Raw genomic sequence first — 12,399 nt, 5'->3', positions numbered from 1 at the left:
TGCTCCAGAGAAATGAGCTTCTCTAAGCAGCATCCTCCCACATCCAGAAATGCTGAGACTCAGAGCCTCTGGTGAGAGGCTGAGCCTCGACTTTCTTGGCTTCCTGGATTTCTAGAGTCAAAAAAGTCTCAATGTTTTCTCTGCCAGAGCCCAACCTCCGTCAGGGTCTGGCCCTAGACCTGAGAGAGGCAGGTGGGTTCTTCTCTCAAAACTCTAATTCAATCTTGGAGGAAATAACTGCTCCTGCAATAATTTCATTCTATACTCCTTAGAACTTGTTTTCTTACTAAATACCTGGTTACTATAAACTCCTGTTGGAGTTTACTTACTTTTTTGTTTGGTTTGGTTTGGGGACCACACCTGGCAATGCTCAGGGGTTACTCCTGAGTCTGTACTCAGGAGTTACTCCTGAAAGTGTTCAGGGGACCATACAGGATACTGGGAATCAAACCCAGGTTCTGGCTATGTGCAAAGCAAGCACCCTACCCGCTGTACTATTGCGTCAGCCCCAGTTTACTTACTTTTATGCTAAGTATGTACCCAGACGGGGGTTAAAGCAATACTAGGGCTTTTGCCAAAGCAGGTTCGATCCCCAGCATCCCACAGTCCCCGGAGCACTGCCAGGAGTAATTCCTGAGTGCAAAGCCAGGAGTAACCCCTGAGCATCACTGGGTGTGACCCCCCCTACCCCCACTACTCAGATACTATAAAGAACCTATGGTAATTTTAGTAGAGAAGCTAAACAGATCCTAGATCTGCAACAAGGAGGTAACAGGATCAATAACTGTAATCTTAGCGGCGCTGGGGAGCAAAGAATTGTTTCAGAGACTCCAAGTCATGTTATTTTAAAGTAGTAAACATATGACTTTTGTGGAGCCCCTCAATCACTGAAAAGCCATAAATTCACAACACCCTAGAAGAGAAAACAAGACAAACAAGACAAATACACTGAGCATCAAGCTGACCCGGCACGAGCCGAGCAGGCACCAAGAGGAGGCAACATGCGTCAGAGCCTGCTGCCTACACCACAACCAAGTGTGTGCTCCACACCCTGTTCTGCATAAAATGATTAAGGAAAGTGGAGTCAACAAGCACTTACAATCATAAAACAAAGGTTGACATAAAATGTGACATATGGAAGTTAAGTTAAGTTATGGAAAAAAACAAACCACGATGGAAAATATGATTCACAAATATAAGAATCACTGTCAACTATCCTCATCTTCATTACTAATTCAAGATAAACTGAAAGAAACATTTATCAGGTTGGAGAGATAGTTGGAGGCTTGCATGTGTCCAAATAGGTTCATATTTGGGCACTACATGTGGTTCCAAAGCCATATCAGAAATTATTTCTAGGGGCCGGAGTGATAGTACAGCAGGTAGGGTGTCTGCCTTGCACGTGGCTGACCCGAGTTCAATCCCCGGCATCCCATATGGTCCCCCGTGCACCGCCAGGAATAATTCCTAAGTGCAGAGCCAGGAGTAACCTCTGAGCATTGCTAGCTGTGACCCAAAAAAGAAAAACAAGAATTATCTCTAAGCACAAAGCCAGGAATAAGTCCTGTGCACTGCTGGGTGTGGCCCAGTACCTTTCCATTACCCCAAAATACAGCATCCTCTGATAACATGCATCTTAAAGTACATGCTTGAATTGTATAACTTCCAGCCAAATGTTTAATTTTTTCAAATTAATCCAGCAAGCCTTTTGGTCTTCCTTAACCACGATTCTGGGAAAGAACTAAGTACTGCAGAAAATGAACTGAGTGACTGTTTTCTCAATTATCCTAAGGATGGTATATAGCTAGGATCATTGCTAAAACAGAGAGTTCTTTATATGCGATGGATGTCATAAGGCATTCTTTTTTTTGGGGGGGGGGTCACACCCGGCAATGCACAAGGGTTACTTCTGGCTCTACGTTCAGGAATTACCCCTGGCAGTGCTCAGGGGACCATATGGGATGCTAGGAATCGAACCCGGGTTGGCCACGTGCAAGGCAAACACCTTACCTGCTGTGCTATTGCTCCAGCCCCATAAGTCATTCTTAAGGCTTAATTCTCTTAAGGAATCTATACTGAGAAGGGCTGCTTTAGAATTGACTTCCAATTAGACATACAAACAACAGGAAAACAAGTCAAATGAAATAAGGATACCAGAAAACCTAGCAGGTAAAAGATTCTATTAAACAACTGGCTCAATATTTCAACAAATCAGTACTAATCAGCATAAAAAAGAAAGCAAAAAAAGACGTATTATGATTAAAAGTCCCGACACTGTGATACAAGGCATGATTCTAGACTGGAAAATCATTTAGAAAAATGACGTCAGGCATATTTTAGGGCCAATTTAGGCAATGTAAATGTAATCTGGATTTTTAGATGCCATGGAAACAGTGAAATGGAAAGGTGAAGCTGAGTATCTAAAAACCAGACTACAGGGGCCATAGCAATAGCATAGCGGGTAGGGCATTTCTGCCTTGCACGTGGCTGACCTGGGTTCGATCCCTGGCATCCCTGAGTGCAAAGCCAGGAGTAACCCCTGAGCATTGCTGCGTGTGACCCAAAAAGGAAAAAAAAAAAACCCAGACTATAGGAGGTCAGGGTAACTATAACAGCATCTGGATTAAAAATAAGAAATCTATACATAAATACATTCATAGAGGGGATGGTACGTACAAAAACATACAATAGATAACCTTGGAGAATTTAATGTAACTCACTTGACTTTATTTTCTATAATACTATTTTTTTTTAATTGAATCACCATGAGAAACAAAGCTTTCATGTTCGAGATTCAGCCATACAATGATGGAACACCCATCCCTCCACCAGTGCTTATTTTCCACCCCCAATGCCCACATTACCCCCGCACCCATCCCAGTTCTCATCCTGGCTCTATGGCAGGCAATTTCCCCAATACTCTCTCTCTACTTTTGGGCATATAATACTAATTTTTAAAAATAAGTACATTTAACTTGGGGCGAGGGAGACAGCTCCAAGGGTCAGAGTGCGTGCCTAGAGTGAGCTAAGTCTTCTGATGGATTCCTGGCACTGTGTGGCCTCCCTCCAAAAACCAGACATTACACTTAGAATAATTTCCTTTCTTCTTCTGTATGAACATGAGGGGTGGTTTTGAGCGACACACGGCTGTGCTCAGCAATCACTCCTGGTGGCACCCGAGGGACAACATACAGTGCGAGGGTGAAAGCAGGGTGGGCTGAAGGCAAGGCAAGCACCTTAAGCCCTTTACTAACCTTCCAGCCCTAACTTAGAATAATTTACCAGTCAGTCTCTTAACAACATTGGGTCACATCCCGCAACGCTCAGGGGTTATTCCCAGCTCTGCACTCAGGATTTACTCCTGGCAGTGCTCGGGGACTATATGGGATGCCAGGGATTGAACCCAGGTAGACCACGTGGTGCAAAGCAAACACCCTACCTGCTGTTCTGCCCCAAATGGAATACAATTTTATTTATCTATTTATGTATGTATGTATGTATGTGATTTATTTATTTATTTATTTAGGTTTATTGGGTCACACCCAGTGATACTCAGGGGTTACTCCTGGCTCTACACTCAGGAATCACTCCTGGCGGTGCTTGGGGAACTATATGGGATGCTGGGGATTGAAACGGGGTTGGCTCTGGGCAAGGTAGATGCCCTTTTTGCTGTACTATTGCTCCAGCCACCTGAATACAATTTTAAACCATTTTTTCTTTCCAAATAAAATATATATGATGTGATAGAAGCACTGGAACAAATCCCTGAAAAAAATCTACTGTAACCATGTATTTTTTAAAAAAAAAAAAACACTGGGCTTAATGTATTTTAGATCTAAAGGCCTAAAAATGGGATGTGGACTGAATCAATACCATATAGGTCAGGATCTGGCAGATATATTCAATCAATGTTTTAGGTTTTGTAGAAGATACAGTGAAAAATCTGAAATTTCAAATCTGCTCTTTTAGCCCAAAATAGGAACATAACACCAGCACAGTTCAGGGGTATTTTTGTATAATTCTAAAATCTGTTTCTCATTCATAAAATGGAGATATTAGTTTTATTATGTTACTTTAGAAGCCAAAAGGTAGTTTATAAAAGTATTCTGAAATATACATGCCACAGTATTACTGCCAGATTTAGCCCCCCAAAAAAGATTTCACAATAATGCAACTAAATACAAAACCACCATGACGACTTCTGCCTCTACACAGAAATTCCATTTTTTTCTAACCTACTCACCAATAGAGATACTACTGTACTAGAGTAGAAGGCCAAATCTTCTATAATTTCCATACGCCGATTAGCTCCAATACGTAAGGAACGGCTATGTACTTCTTCAGGTAATACTGTAAGGATCTCCAGCAGAAAAGGCAGAGAAGTTACATCATTGCTATATCTGGAAAATGAAAGGGAGATATTAGGTCTTTAGAGTCACATAAGAGAACTGCTATAAGTCATGACAACAAAAGCAACGTTCTCACTAGTGTCAAGGAGAGAAAAGTATGTAAATAATTCTGAACGATATCTTAAAATCAGTTTCAACTTGCATACCTCCAACCTAGTAATTCCACTTCCTCAAATTTACTACTAGAAGGATAGATAATACAGCAGATAAAGTGCTTGCCTTAAACACACCCTACCCGGGCTGACTCCCAGCATCCCATACATTTCTCCAAGCTTTGCCAGGCAGGCGTGATCCCTGAGCACAGAGCCAGGAGTTAACTCTGAGCACTGCTGTGGCCCAAACACCAAAATCAAACAAAAACAAAAATTTAGCGCCTAGAAAAATCTCATATAGACATGTAAAATATACAAAGGTGAGCACTGCAGTACACCTGTAACAGAAAAACTGTGGAGAGAATGTGAAGTTCCTTCACAAACAGTATATAAAAGGTACAGAGTGAAAAAGTCATTTGAAATGAACTAGATATCCGTTATATATAAAAAAAACCCTACAATGTATTAAGCAAAAAAAAAAAAAAGAAATACACTGGATGAGAAAATATATATGTTCATATATTATGTACATATATATTTAAAAACATATAACACACACATATATATGAGAGTATGTGCACTTTTGGGAGTTTGGGGGGACACATCTGACAATGCTCAGAGATGCTGAGGAATCAAACCTGGGTCAGTCACATGCAAGACAAAATGCCCTACATACTGTGATATCGTTAGAGCGATAGCATAGTGGGTAGGGTGTTTGCCTTGCAAGCGGCCAACCAGGGCTTGATTCCTCCGTCACTCTTGGAGAGCCCGGCAAGAGTATCCTGCCTGCATGGCAGAGCCTGGCAAGCTCCCCGTGGAGTATTTGATATGCCAAAAGCAGTAACAAGCCTCAAAATGGAGATGTTACTGGTGCCTGCTCAGTAAATCGATGAACAACGGGAGGACAGTGCTACAGTGCTACCATAAGATAGCTCTGGCCCCATATGGGACAATAATATTTGTTTTTGGGTCATACCAGTGATGCTAAGGGATTACTTCTGGCTCTGCATTCAGGAATTAGTCCTGGAGATGCTTGGGGGACCATATCAAATGCCAGGGATCGAACCTGGGTCAGGCAATTGCAAGGCAAATACCTTACCTCCTGTACTCTTTCCAACCCCAGGTTCGTATTTTAAACAGCTCAAAGTCTAGAGCAACTCAGCCCATCATAATAGTAGTTAATTAGGAAATTTAAGAATAGGGAGAGAAAACAAATTTACTTTTCACTTCGAAAGCTTTCACACTCTTGGCATTTATTCAACACGTGTTAATTTTCCCAACAAAAATTTCCTTAAGGGCTGGAGTATACGCTCTGCATTTGGGAGGCTTGTATTCAACTCTTAGCACTACATGGTCACCCACGTGGCACTAAGAGCCACTCCTAAGCACCGAGCATGGTCTCAAAATAATACTTGTAGTAAATAATTTTTCCTCTTAAAACAAGCAGTCTCGGGGCTGGAGAGATAGCACAGCAGGTAGGGCATTTGCCTTGCACGCGGCCGATCTGGGTTTGATTCCCAGCATCCCATATGGTCCCCTGAGCACCACCAGGAGTAACTCCTGTGCATAGCCGGGTGTGACCCAAAAAGAAAAAAAAAAAACAAGCAGTCTCAGGGCCAGAGCAACAGTACAGCAGGTAGGGGATACATTTTCCTTGCACGTGGTCGACCCATGCTTGATCCCCAGCATGCCAAAAGGTTACCTGAGCACCACCCAAAGTGATCCCTGAGCAAAAAGATAGGAGAAAGCCCTGAGCACTCCAGGATGTGGTCCAAAAACAAACAAAAGAGTCTTTAAGATCACTCTATATTTTGGAGAAAAAAAGGATATTTACTTTTTTTTTTTTAAAGTTTCATAGCCAAAAGCTGAAATCAAATATTGTGTTCTCTTGCCAAGGCCAGGAGAAAATGTTTTACTCAAAGTGGAAAGCTCCAAGTATCCAAAAATAATACTGTTCCTGGACAGATACGAAATAAAACTAATTAGCAACAACTGTCAATATAATCTTCAAACATTCTGAAAGTGTTTTTATGAATTTCTATTAATTTATGTTTTTTGGGCCACACCCGGCAATGCTCAGGGTCTATCCCCGGCTCTGCACTCAGGAATTCCCCTTAGTGGTGCTCAGGGGACCAAATGGGATGCCAGGGATTAAACGCGGAAGAGCCGCATGCAAGGCAAGCACCCTACCCACGGTACCCGTTAATAAATAATCATATTTTTAGTCCAAATGTCAGCTTTTGTAAGCAACTTCACTGTGTTAATGGGCATTCCCAATATTAACATACAAGGCACTTACTTTTCCACCAAAGTTTGTACACATCCCTTCCAGGAAGGCATCTGTAGGGCAAGGTCTGCTATTGCTAAAGCCAGCTGAATAAGAGAGAGAAAATGAATGAATAGAATAGATGGACAGAAACGGGGTCACCTTCAATATCAGACAGCAAAGAAACTAAATTTCTGCGCAACAATATAACCATGACTTGATACCTCCTCCTCTCCTCACCCCTATATCTAATATATATCAATATTATATAGATAATATAGTATATAAAGTTCATATATACTCTCCAGGGCTAGCTACAAACTGCTGAGACTTAAAAGTAAACCTTTAAAATTTAAAAACGAAACAAAGAAGTTAGAAAGAACAGACTATAGTTTCCGCTCAAAATATATCAATACTTACTTTTATTTGACAATATCATAGAATTTCATGGGCAGAAAAATTACACTTTGCCAAAAGGCCATTGCTACTGACTCACTCCTCAAGTAATGGATTGCCATTTCCCTTCTCTTTCCATTTCTCATCTTGAAGCCTTATGCAAAAGCCTCCTTCCTCTTCAAGGGCACTTCTGTGCCAGGCAGAGAATATGTGGGTATGTATTCACTGAAGCTTCCAGTTTTCCTTTGTAATGAATTCCCCTGCCAATGGGGGAAAGGCCAGATGCTCTAGTTCACTGTTTCATTAATGAGACTTTTACTAGCCAATCAGTCCTGAAAAAGGCAACTATGCAGCCCTCTGACCAAGACCAATAATAAAGCATCATCTGCAATTTTAAGGGATGGGGAAAGGAGGGGTACACATGTCTACTTGTGAGAACCTACACTCACCTCCCCCACTTTTGGGTTAAAACAAAATGAATGCTAAGATTATCATAATAATTTAAGTTTTTAGTTTCTACTCTAATATGAACACAGCTGAAAGTCTATAATAAAGTTGCTAACATTATCGCACATGGCCTATCAACATCAATCAAAATAAATCCAAATGGGCTTAATACTTCACACGAGAAGCACAGGATTTACCTGTGTTACAATGACAGGTGACAAGTCTTTCAAGTTCTGGATATGAGTTAATAATGAGTCCCGTAAAGAGGCATGAGAGTCTGTGGGGAGCTCATAAAATGAGGTCTGAATCTTCATTTTCATGGTCTGGGCAGCAAAATAGCATGATTCCACATCCTGACGTATCTGTAACAACTGGTCTGAAATCTCCCATGCGTGAACCTGAAAGCAGATCACAGAAAAATGCTTTGAATAAGACTACTTTTCTGAACAACATTAATGCCACCCAATTCAATACACCCATGAACATGTTTATACCAAAGAACAATGAAAGAAAAGCTGACAACATAAATTACTTAGTAATTCAGTCAGTACTTCCAACTACGTCCACAAAAGTATTTTCCACTCATTATTTTCCACTCACTCTAATACAGTCTGTCCACTAAATAATAGGTCAATGCTCGGAGATACTTAGAAATGTAATAGGAGTATAGAGGAGGAACATTTAGAAAATGACTTAACAGAAAGCTTCTGGGGCCAAAGCCATAGTCCAGAGGGTAGGGTGCTGGTAGGGTGCTTGCCTTGCACATGGCCAACCCAGCACCCCATTCAATCCCCCAACAACCCCCGCCCAGTCTCTCACCTCACCCCCAGGAGTGATTCCTGAGTGAAGAGTCAGATGTAAGCCTTAAGTATTGTTATCAGTTGTGACTTGAAAACAAAAACAGAGGAAAAAGAAAGTTTCTAGAGGCCAGAGAAAGAGTACAGCAGGTAAGGCGCTTATTTTGCATGCAGTCAACCCAGGTTCAATGTCCGTAAGGTCCCCAGAGCCCTGCCAGAAATAATTCTGGACCAGAGAGAGAATATACCCCCTGTGGCTGCCAGGAGAGGCACATACAAACAATGACACTTTTTTTTTTAAAGAACTGAGCCTGGAAGATATTCAAATAAATCTATAAATAAACATTTCTTTTGGTTTCTAAAGGCCTATTTTTTTTTGAGTGAATATTTTCATTTAACTGCTTCAGACTTACAATGTTTACAATCACGGTCATGGTCACAGTCCTCCCGTTATTCATCGATTTGCTCGAGCGGGCCCAGTAACGTCTCCATCGTGAGACTTGTTACTGTGTCTGGCTGGCATACCGAATACGTCACAGGAAGCTTGCCAGGCTTTGCCATGCGGGCGAGATACTCTTGGTAGCTTGCCGGGCTCTCTGAGAGGGGCGGAGGAATCAAACTCGGGTCGGCCATATTGGTTGCTTGCAAGGCAAACGCCTTAAAAGTACAATATTTGCTTACGGTAAAACAGAAAATAGGGCCAGGAAAATATGCATAGGATGAAGCACGTGCCATGCAGGGCTCAAGTTTGACAGAAGGGCGCTGCATGGTCCCTGGCTGGGACTCTGGTAACCCTTAAGCACCAGTGATCCTAAAAAGCATGTCAGGATTAGCGCACTGTATCTCAATCTAAAGTTTTCCACGGTTTACTCAGAAACTGCTATCGAGTGAATATTTCACATATTCAATTATTTTCTGATATATTCATACTTGACAAAGTGCTACAAATGCTACTCAAAATTATTTTCAAAGGGGGCCAGAGACATAGTATAGCAGGCAGGGTGCCTGCCTTGCTTGTGGATAAACTGGGTTCAAACCTCAGCACAATCCCCTAAGTCCCACCAGGAGTGATCCCTGAGTGCTGAGTCAGAAGAGAGCCTTGAGCACTGCCAGGGATAGCCCAAAAAACAAGAGAAAAAAAAAAAGAACAAAAAAGTTAACATTTCAAAGGAGGAGGGCAAAGAGAAATTACATGAGTAAGGCGCATGATTTACATGCAGCCAACCCATCATCTGATCCCCAGTACTGCATGGTTTCCTGGGCACCACGAGTACAATTTGGAGGCCTTTGAAGACTGCCTGGGAGGCCCCCCACCAAAAGAAATCAATCTCACAGGAGAAGATAAATGTACTTAGAGCAATAACAGGGAAACCACAAATAATTTAGCCTCTGACTAGCCAGTTAGAGGAGTCCTACTGTGAACAGTAACTTTATAAGCAAATCATACAGTACACTAGAAACATTTAATGACTGACCAATTCTAATCCAATTCTACACCAAACTGCCTCTGCAAGGGAGAATAAAATGAGTGGAAATGCGAACTCCATTTCATCGCAATGCAGGAATAAAGTCAACTATGAAGAGATCACTAAATTTCTCATGATGCTATGAAGAGCAATTCTCAAAACAGGACTCTTCAGCGTCTTTCCAAAGGTAAACAGAAGTCAAGGAAGACACCTGTACAAGTTGTGTAGGAAACTGAAAATAGAGACCCTGAAATTCGTAACAGACTTAGAGAACTAATACTTTGTTTATAACCAAATAAATTGGAAGAAAATAAGCATGAACTTTCATCTGATATAATGTGCTTTTGTATTTAAAAAATACTTTAGGCCCCTAACATAGTATCTCAAATTCTTCAATACATGCTTACTGAGGAGCCAGAGCAATACTAAAGTATGTAGGGTTTTTGCCTTAGATGCTACTGACCTGGGTTTAACCTCTGGTACCCAGTCCCCCAAGTCAACCAGGAGTAATCCCTGAGCATAAAGCCAGGAGTTAAGTCCTCGGCACTGCCGTCTGTGGCCCAAAAACTAATATACATGAGCTCAATGAATTAATGTACCACTAACGCCAATTTTCCTTCTTCATGAAAAAAAAAATCCAGTTTTTAGTTATTATCTAACTAGGTACGCGGCCGACTTGGGTAAAATTCCTCCATCCCTCTCGGAGAGCCCAGCAAGCTACCTAGAGTATTCCATCCCCATGGCAAAGCCTGGCAAGCTACCCATGAGGTATTCAATATGCCAAAAACAGTAACAAGTCTCACAATGGAGACGTTACTGGTGCCTGCTCAAGAAAATCGGGAGGACAGTGCAGTGCTACAGTGCTAACTAGGTAAGTAACACGATCAAAGCTATGATTTAATATATATATTAAATTTCACTCAAGATAAATTTCACTCAAACTGATAATTAAATATAATAGGGGCAAGAGATAGGGCGCTTGCCTTGTATGCAACCCATACAGTCCCTGAGTCCACCAGGAGGGCAGGAGTGCAGAGTGAGGACTAAACTCTGAGCACTGCAAGGTGTGGCCCCCAAACCAATAAATACATATATAAAACATAAACAATAGCTTACAGCTCTGGACTCTTCCTAATGTCCACATAAGAATAGTAATTAGCAAAACCAAAGCACTGATAGATATTTACAACAAGCCTGGGTTTTAACTAGTTACCTGAAGTAAAGTAGCCCAAAAGATAAGTGGGTTAGGACAATCCAGTGACATTCCAGAAGACCTGAATAATTACAGCTTCAGTAAAAGCATAGGGGGGGGGGGGGGGGGAAACAATAGGATAACAAATGGCTCTAAACTGAGAAATACCAAAGCATCCCCAGGGCCTGAGACAGCTGGACCTGCTGTGCACCTGCTCCACTCGCAGGAGGGCTGGGTTTCATTCCCAGCACCGAGTGGTTCCTGAGCCCTGAAGCACTGAGGCGGGAATAGGCCCTGAGCATGTGTGTGACCCAGAACCAAAAAGAGCTAACAGTATCCAAACGAAAGCAGAAAGAACCACCGGGAGACTGTACTGAACAAATCAAACGCAAATATAAGTACATAACATGACTACCTGTGAAGAAGAAAGGTGAGCAGTAGCTGTCTACCCAACTCAAAGGAGAAGGGACAACTAACAGCCTCTGAAAACTCTTTAAAGTGAAGATCCAAGCGAGGACATCAGAGGAGGAAACTACGGAAGTGAAAGGGGTGGGCCAGTGAGAAGGGACCCCAAATTCTTGATGGAGGCCCAGACACTAGTGATGGGTGTGCAGCTGGAACACTGTATGCCTGAAACTATGACTAACAATACCGTAAATCACTGTGGCTAAGTAAAAATTAGGAGGGAAAAAAAAAACCCCAAATTATAAAGGATAGGCACAACAAAGATAAAACTACAAAGTCTTATAATACAAATCACCGTATTACATACAATTACTATCTGAAAGTAGAAAAGGAAACTATGAAACTAAAAATACTCTCATTCACACCTTCTAAAAACTTTAGAAAAAATAATTAAAAAAAAAACAGTAAATCAGAGGCTGTAGTGATAGTACAGCGGGTTGGGCATTTGTCTTGCATACAGCCGAACTGCAGCTGACCCGGGTTTGATTCCTAGCATCCCATATGGTCCCCTGAACAGCACCAGGAGTAATTTCTGAGTGCAGAGCCAGGAGTCACTGTCCTCCCGTTGTTCATCGATTTGCTCGAGCGGGCCCAGTAACGTCTCCATTGGAGACTTTGTTGTTACTGTGTCTGGCATATCGAATACGTCACGGGGAGCTTGCCAGGCCATGCCGTGCGGGTGAGATACTCTCGGCAGCTTGCCGGGCTCTCCGAGAGGGGCGGAGGAATCGAACTTGGGTCGGCCATGTTGACTACGTGCAAGGCAAACGCCCTACCGCTGTGCTATTGCTCCAGTGCCAGGAGTAAAGGTAAAGGTAAAGGTAAAGGTAAAGGCCCTCCCGTTGCTCGTCGATTTGCTCGAGCGGGCC

At 42.1% G+C, this 12,399-nt stretch overlaps 1 protein-coding gene across 3 annotated transcripts in view; it reads right to left on the bottom strand.

Moving 5' to 3' along the window:
- Window positions 1–12,399, bottom strand: part of TNPO3 (transportin 3) — an 85,671-nt gene that overhangs the window by 46,697 nt on the left and 26,575 nt on the right. For 2 of the 3 annotated variants that reach the window (XM_056117989.1, XM_056117988.1), the window contains 3 exons: window positions 7,808–8,008; window positions 6,801–6,874; window positions 4,244–4,400 (listed from right to left, as the gene is read on the bottom strand). In XM_056117989.1, coding sequence (XP_055973964.1) covers window positions 4,244–4,400; window positions 6,801–6,874; window positions 7,808–7,930 — 354 coding nt within the window. In that variant the 5' untranslated portion in view covers window positions 7,931–8,008. Of the gene's footprint in view, window positions 1–4,243; window positions 4,401–6,800; window positions 6,875–7,187; window positions 7,413–7,807; window positions 8,009–12,399 lie in introns of those variants that run through there. The other variant, XM_056117990.1, reaches the window with a different exon arrangement.

Source organism: Sorex fumeus, unplaced genomic scaffold, assembly GCF_029834395.1.
Source record: "Sorex fumeus unplaced genomic scaffold, SorFum_2.1 ptg000037l, whole genome shotgun sequence".
Lineage (NCBI taxonomy): Eukaryota > Metazoa > Chordata > Mammalia > Eulipotyphla > Soricidae > Sorex > Sorex fumeus.
This window is presented reverse-complemented; position numbering and strand designations above follow the sequence as displayed.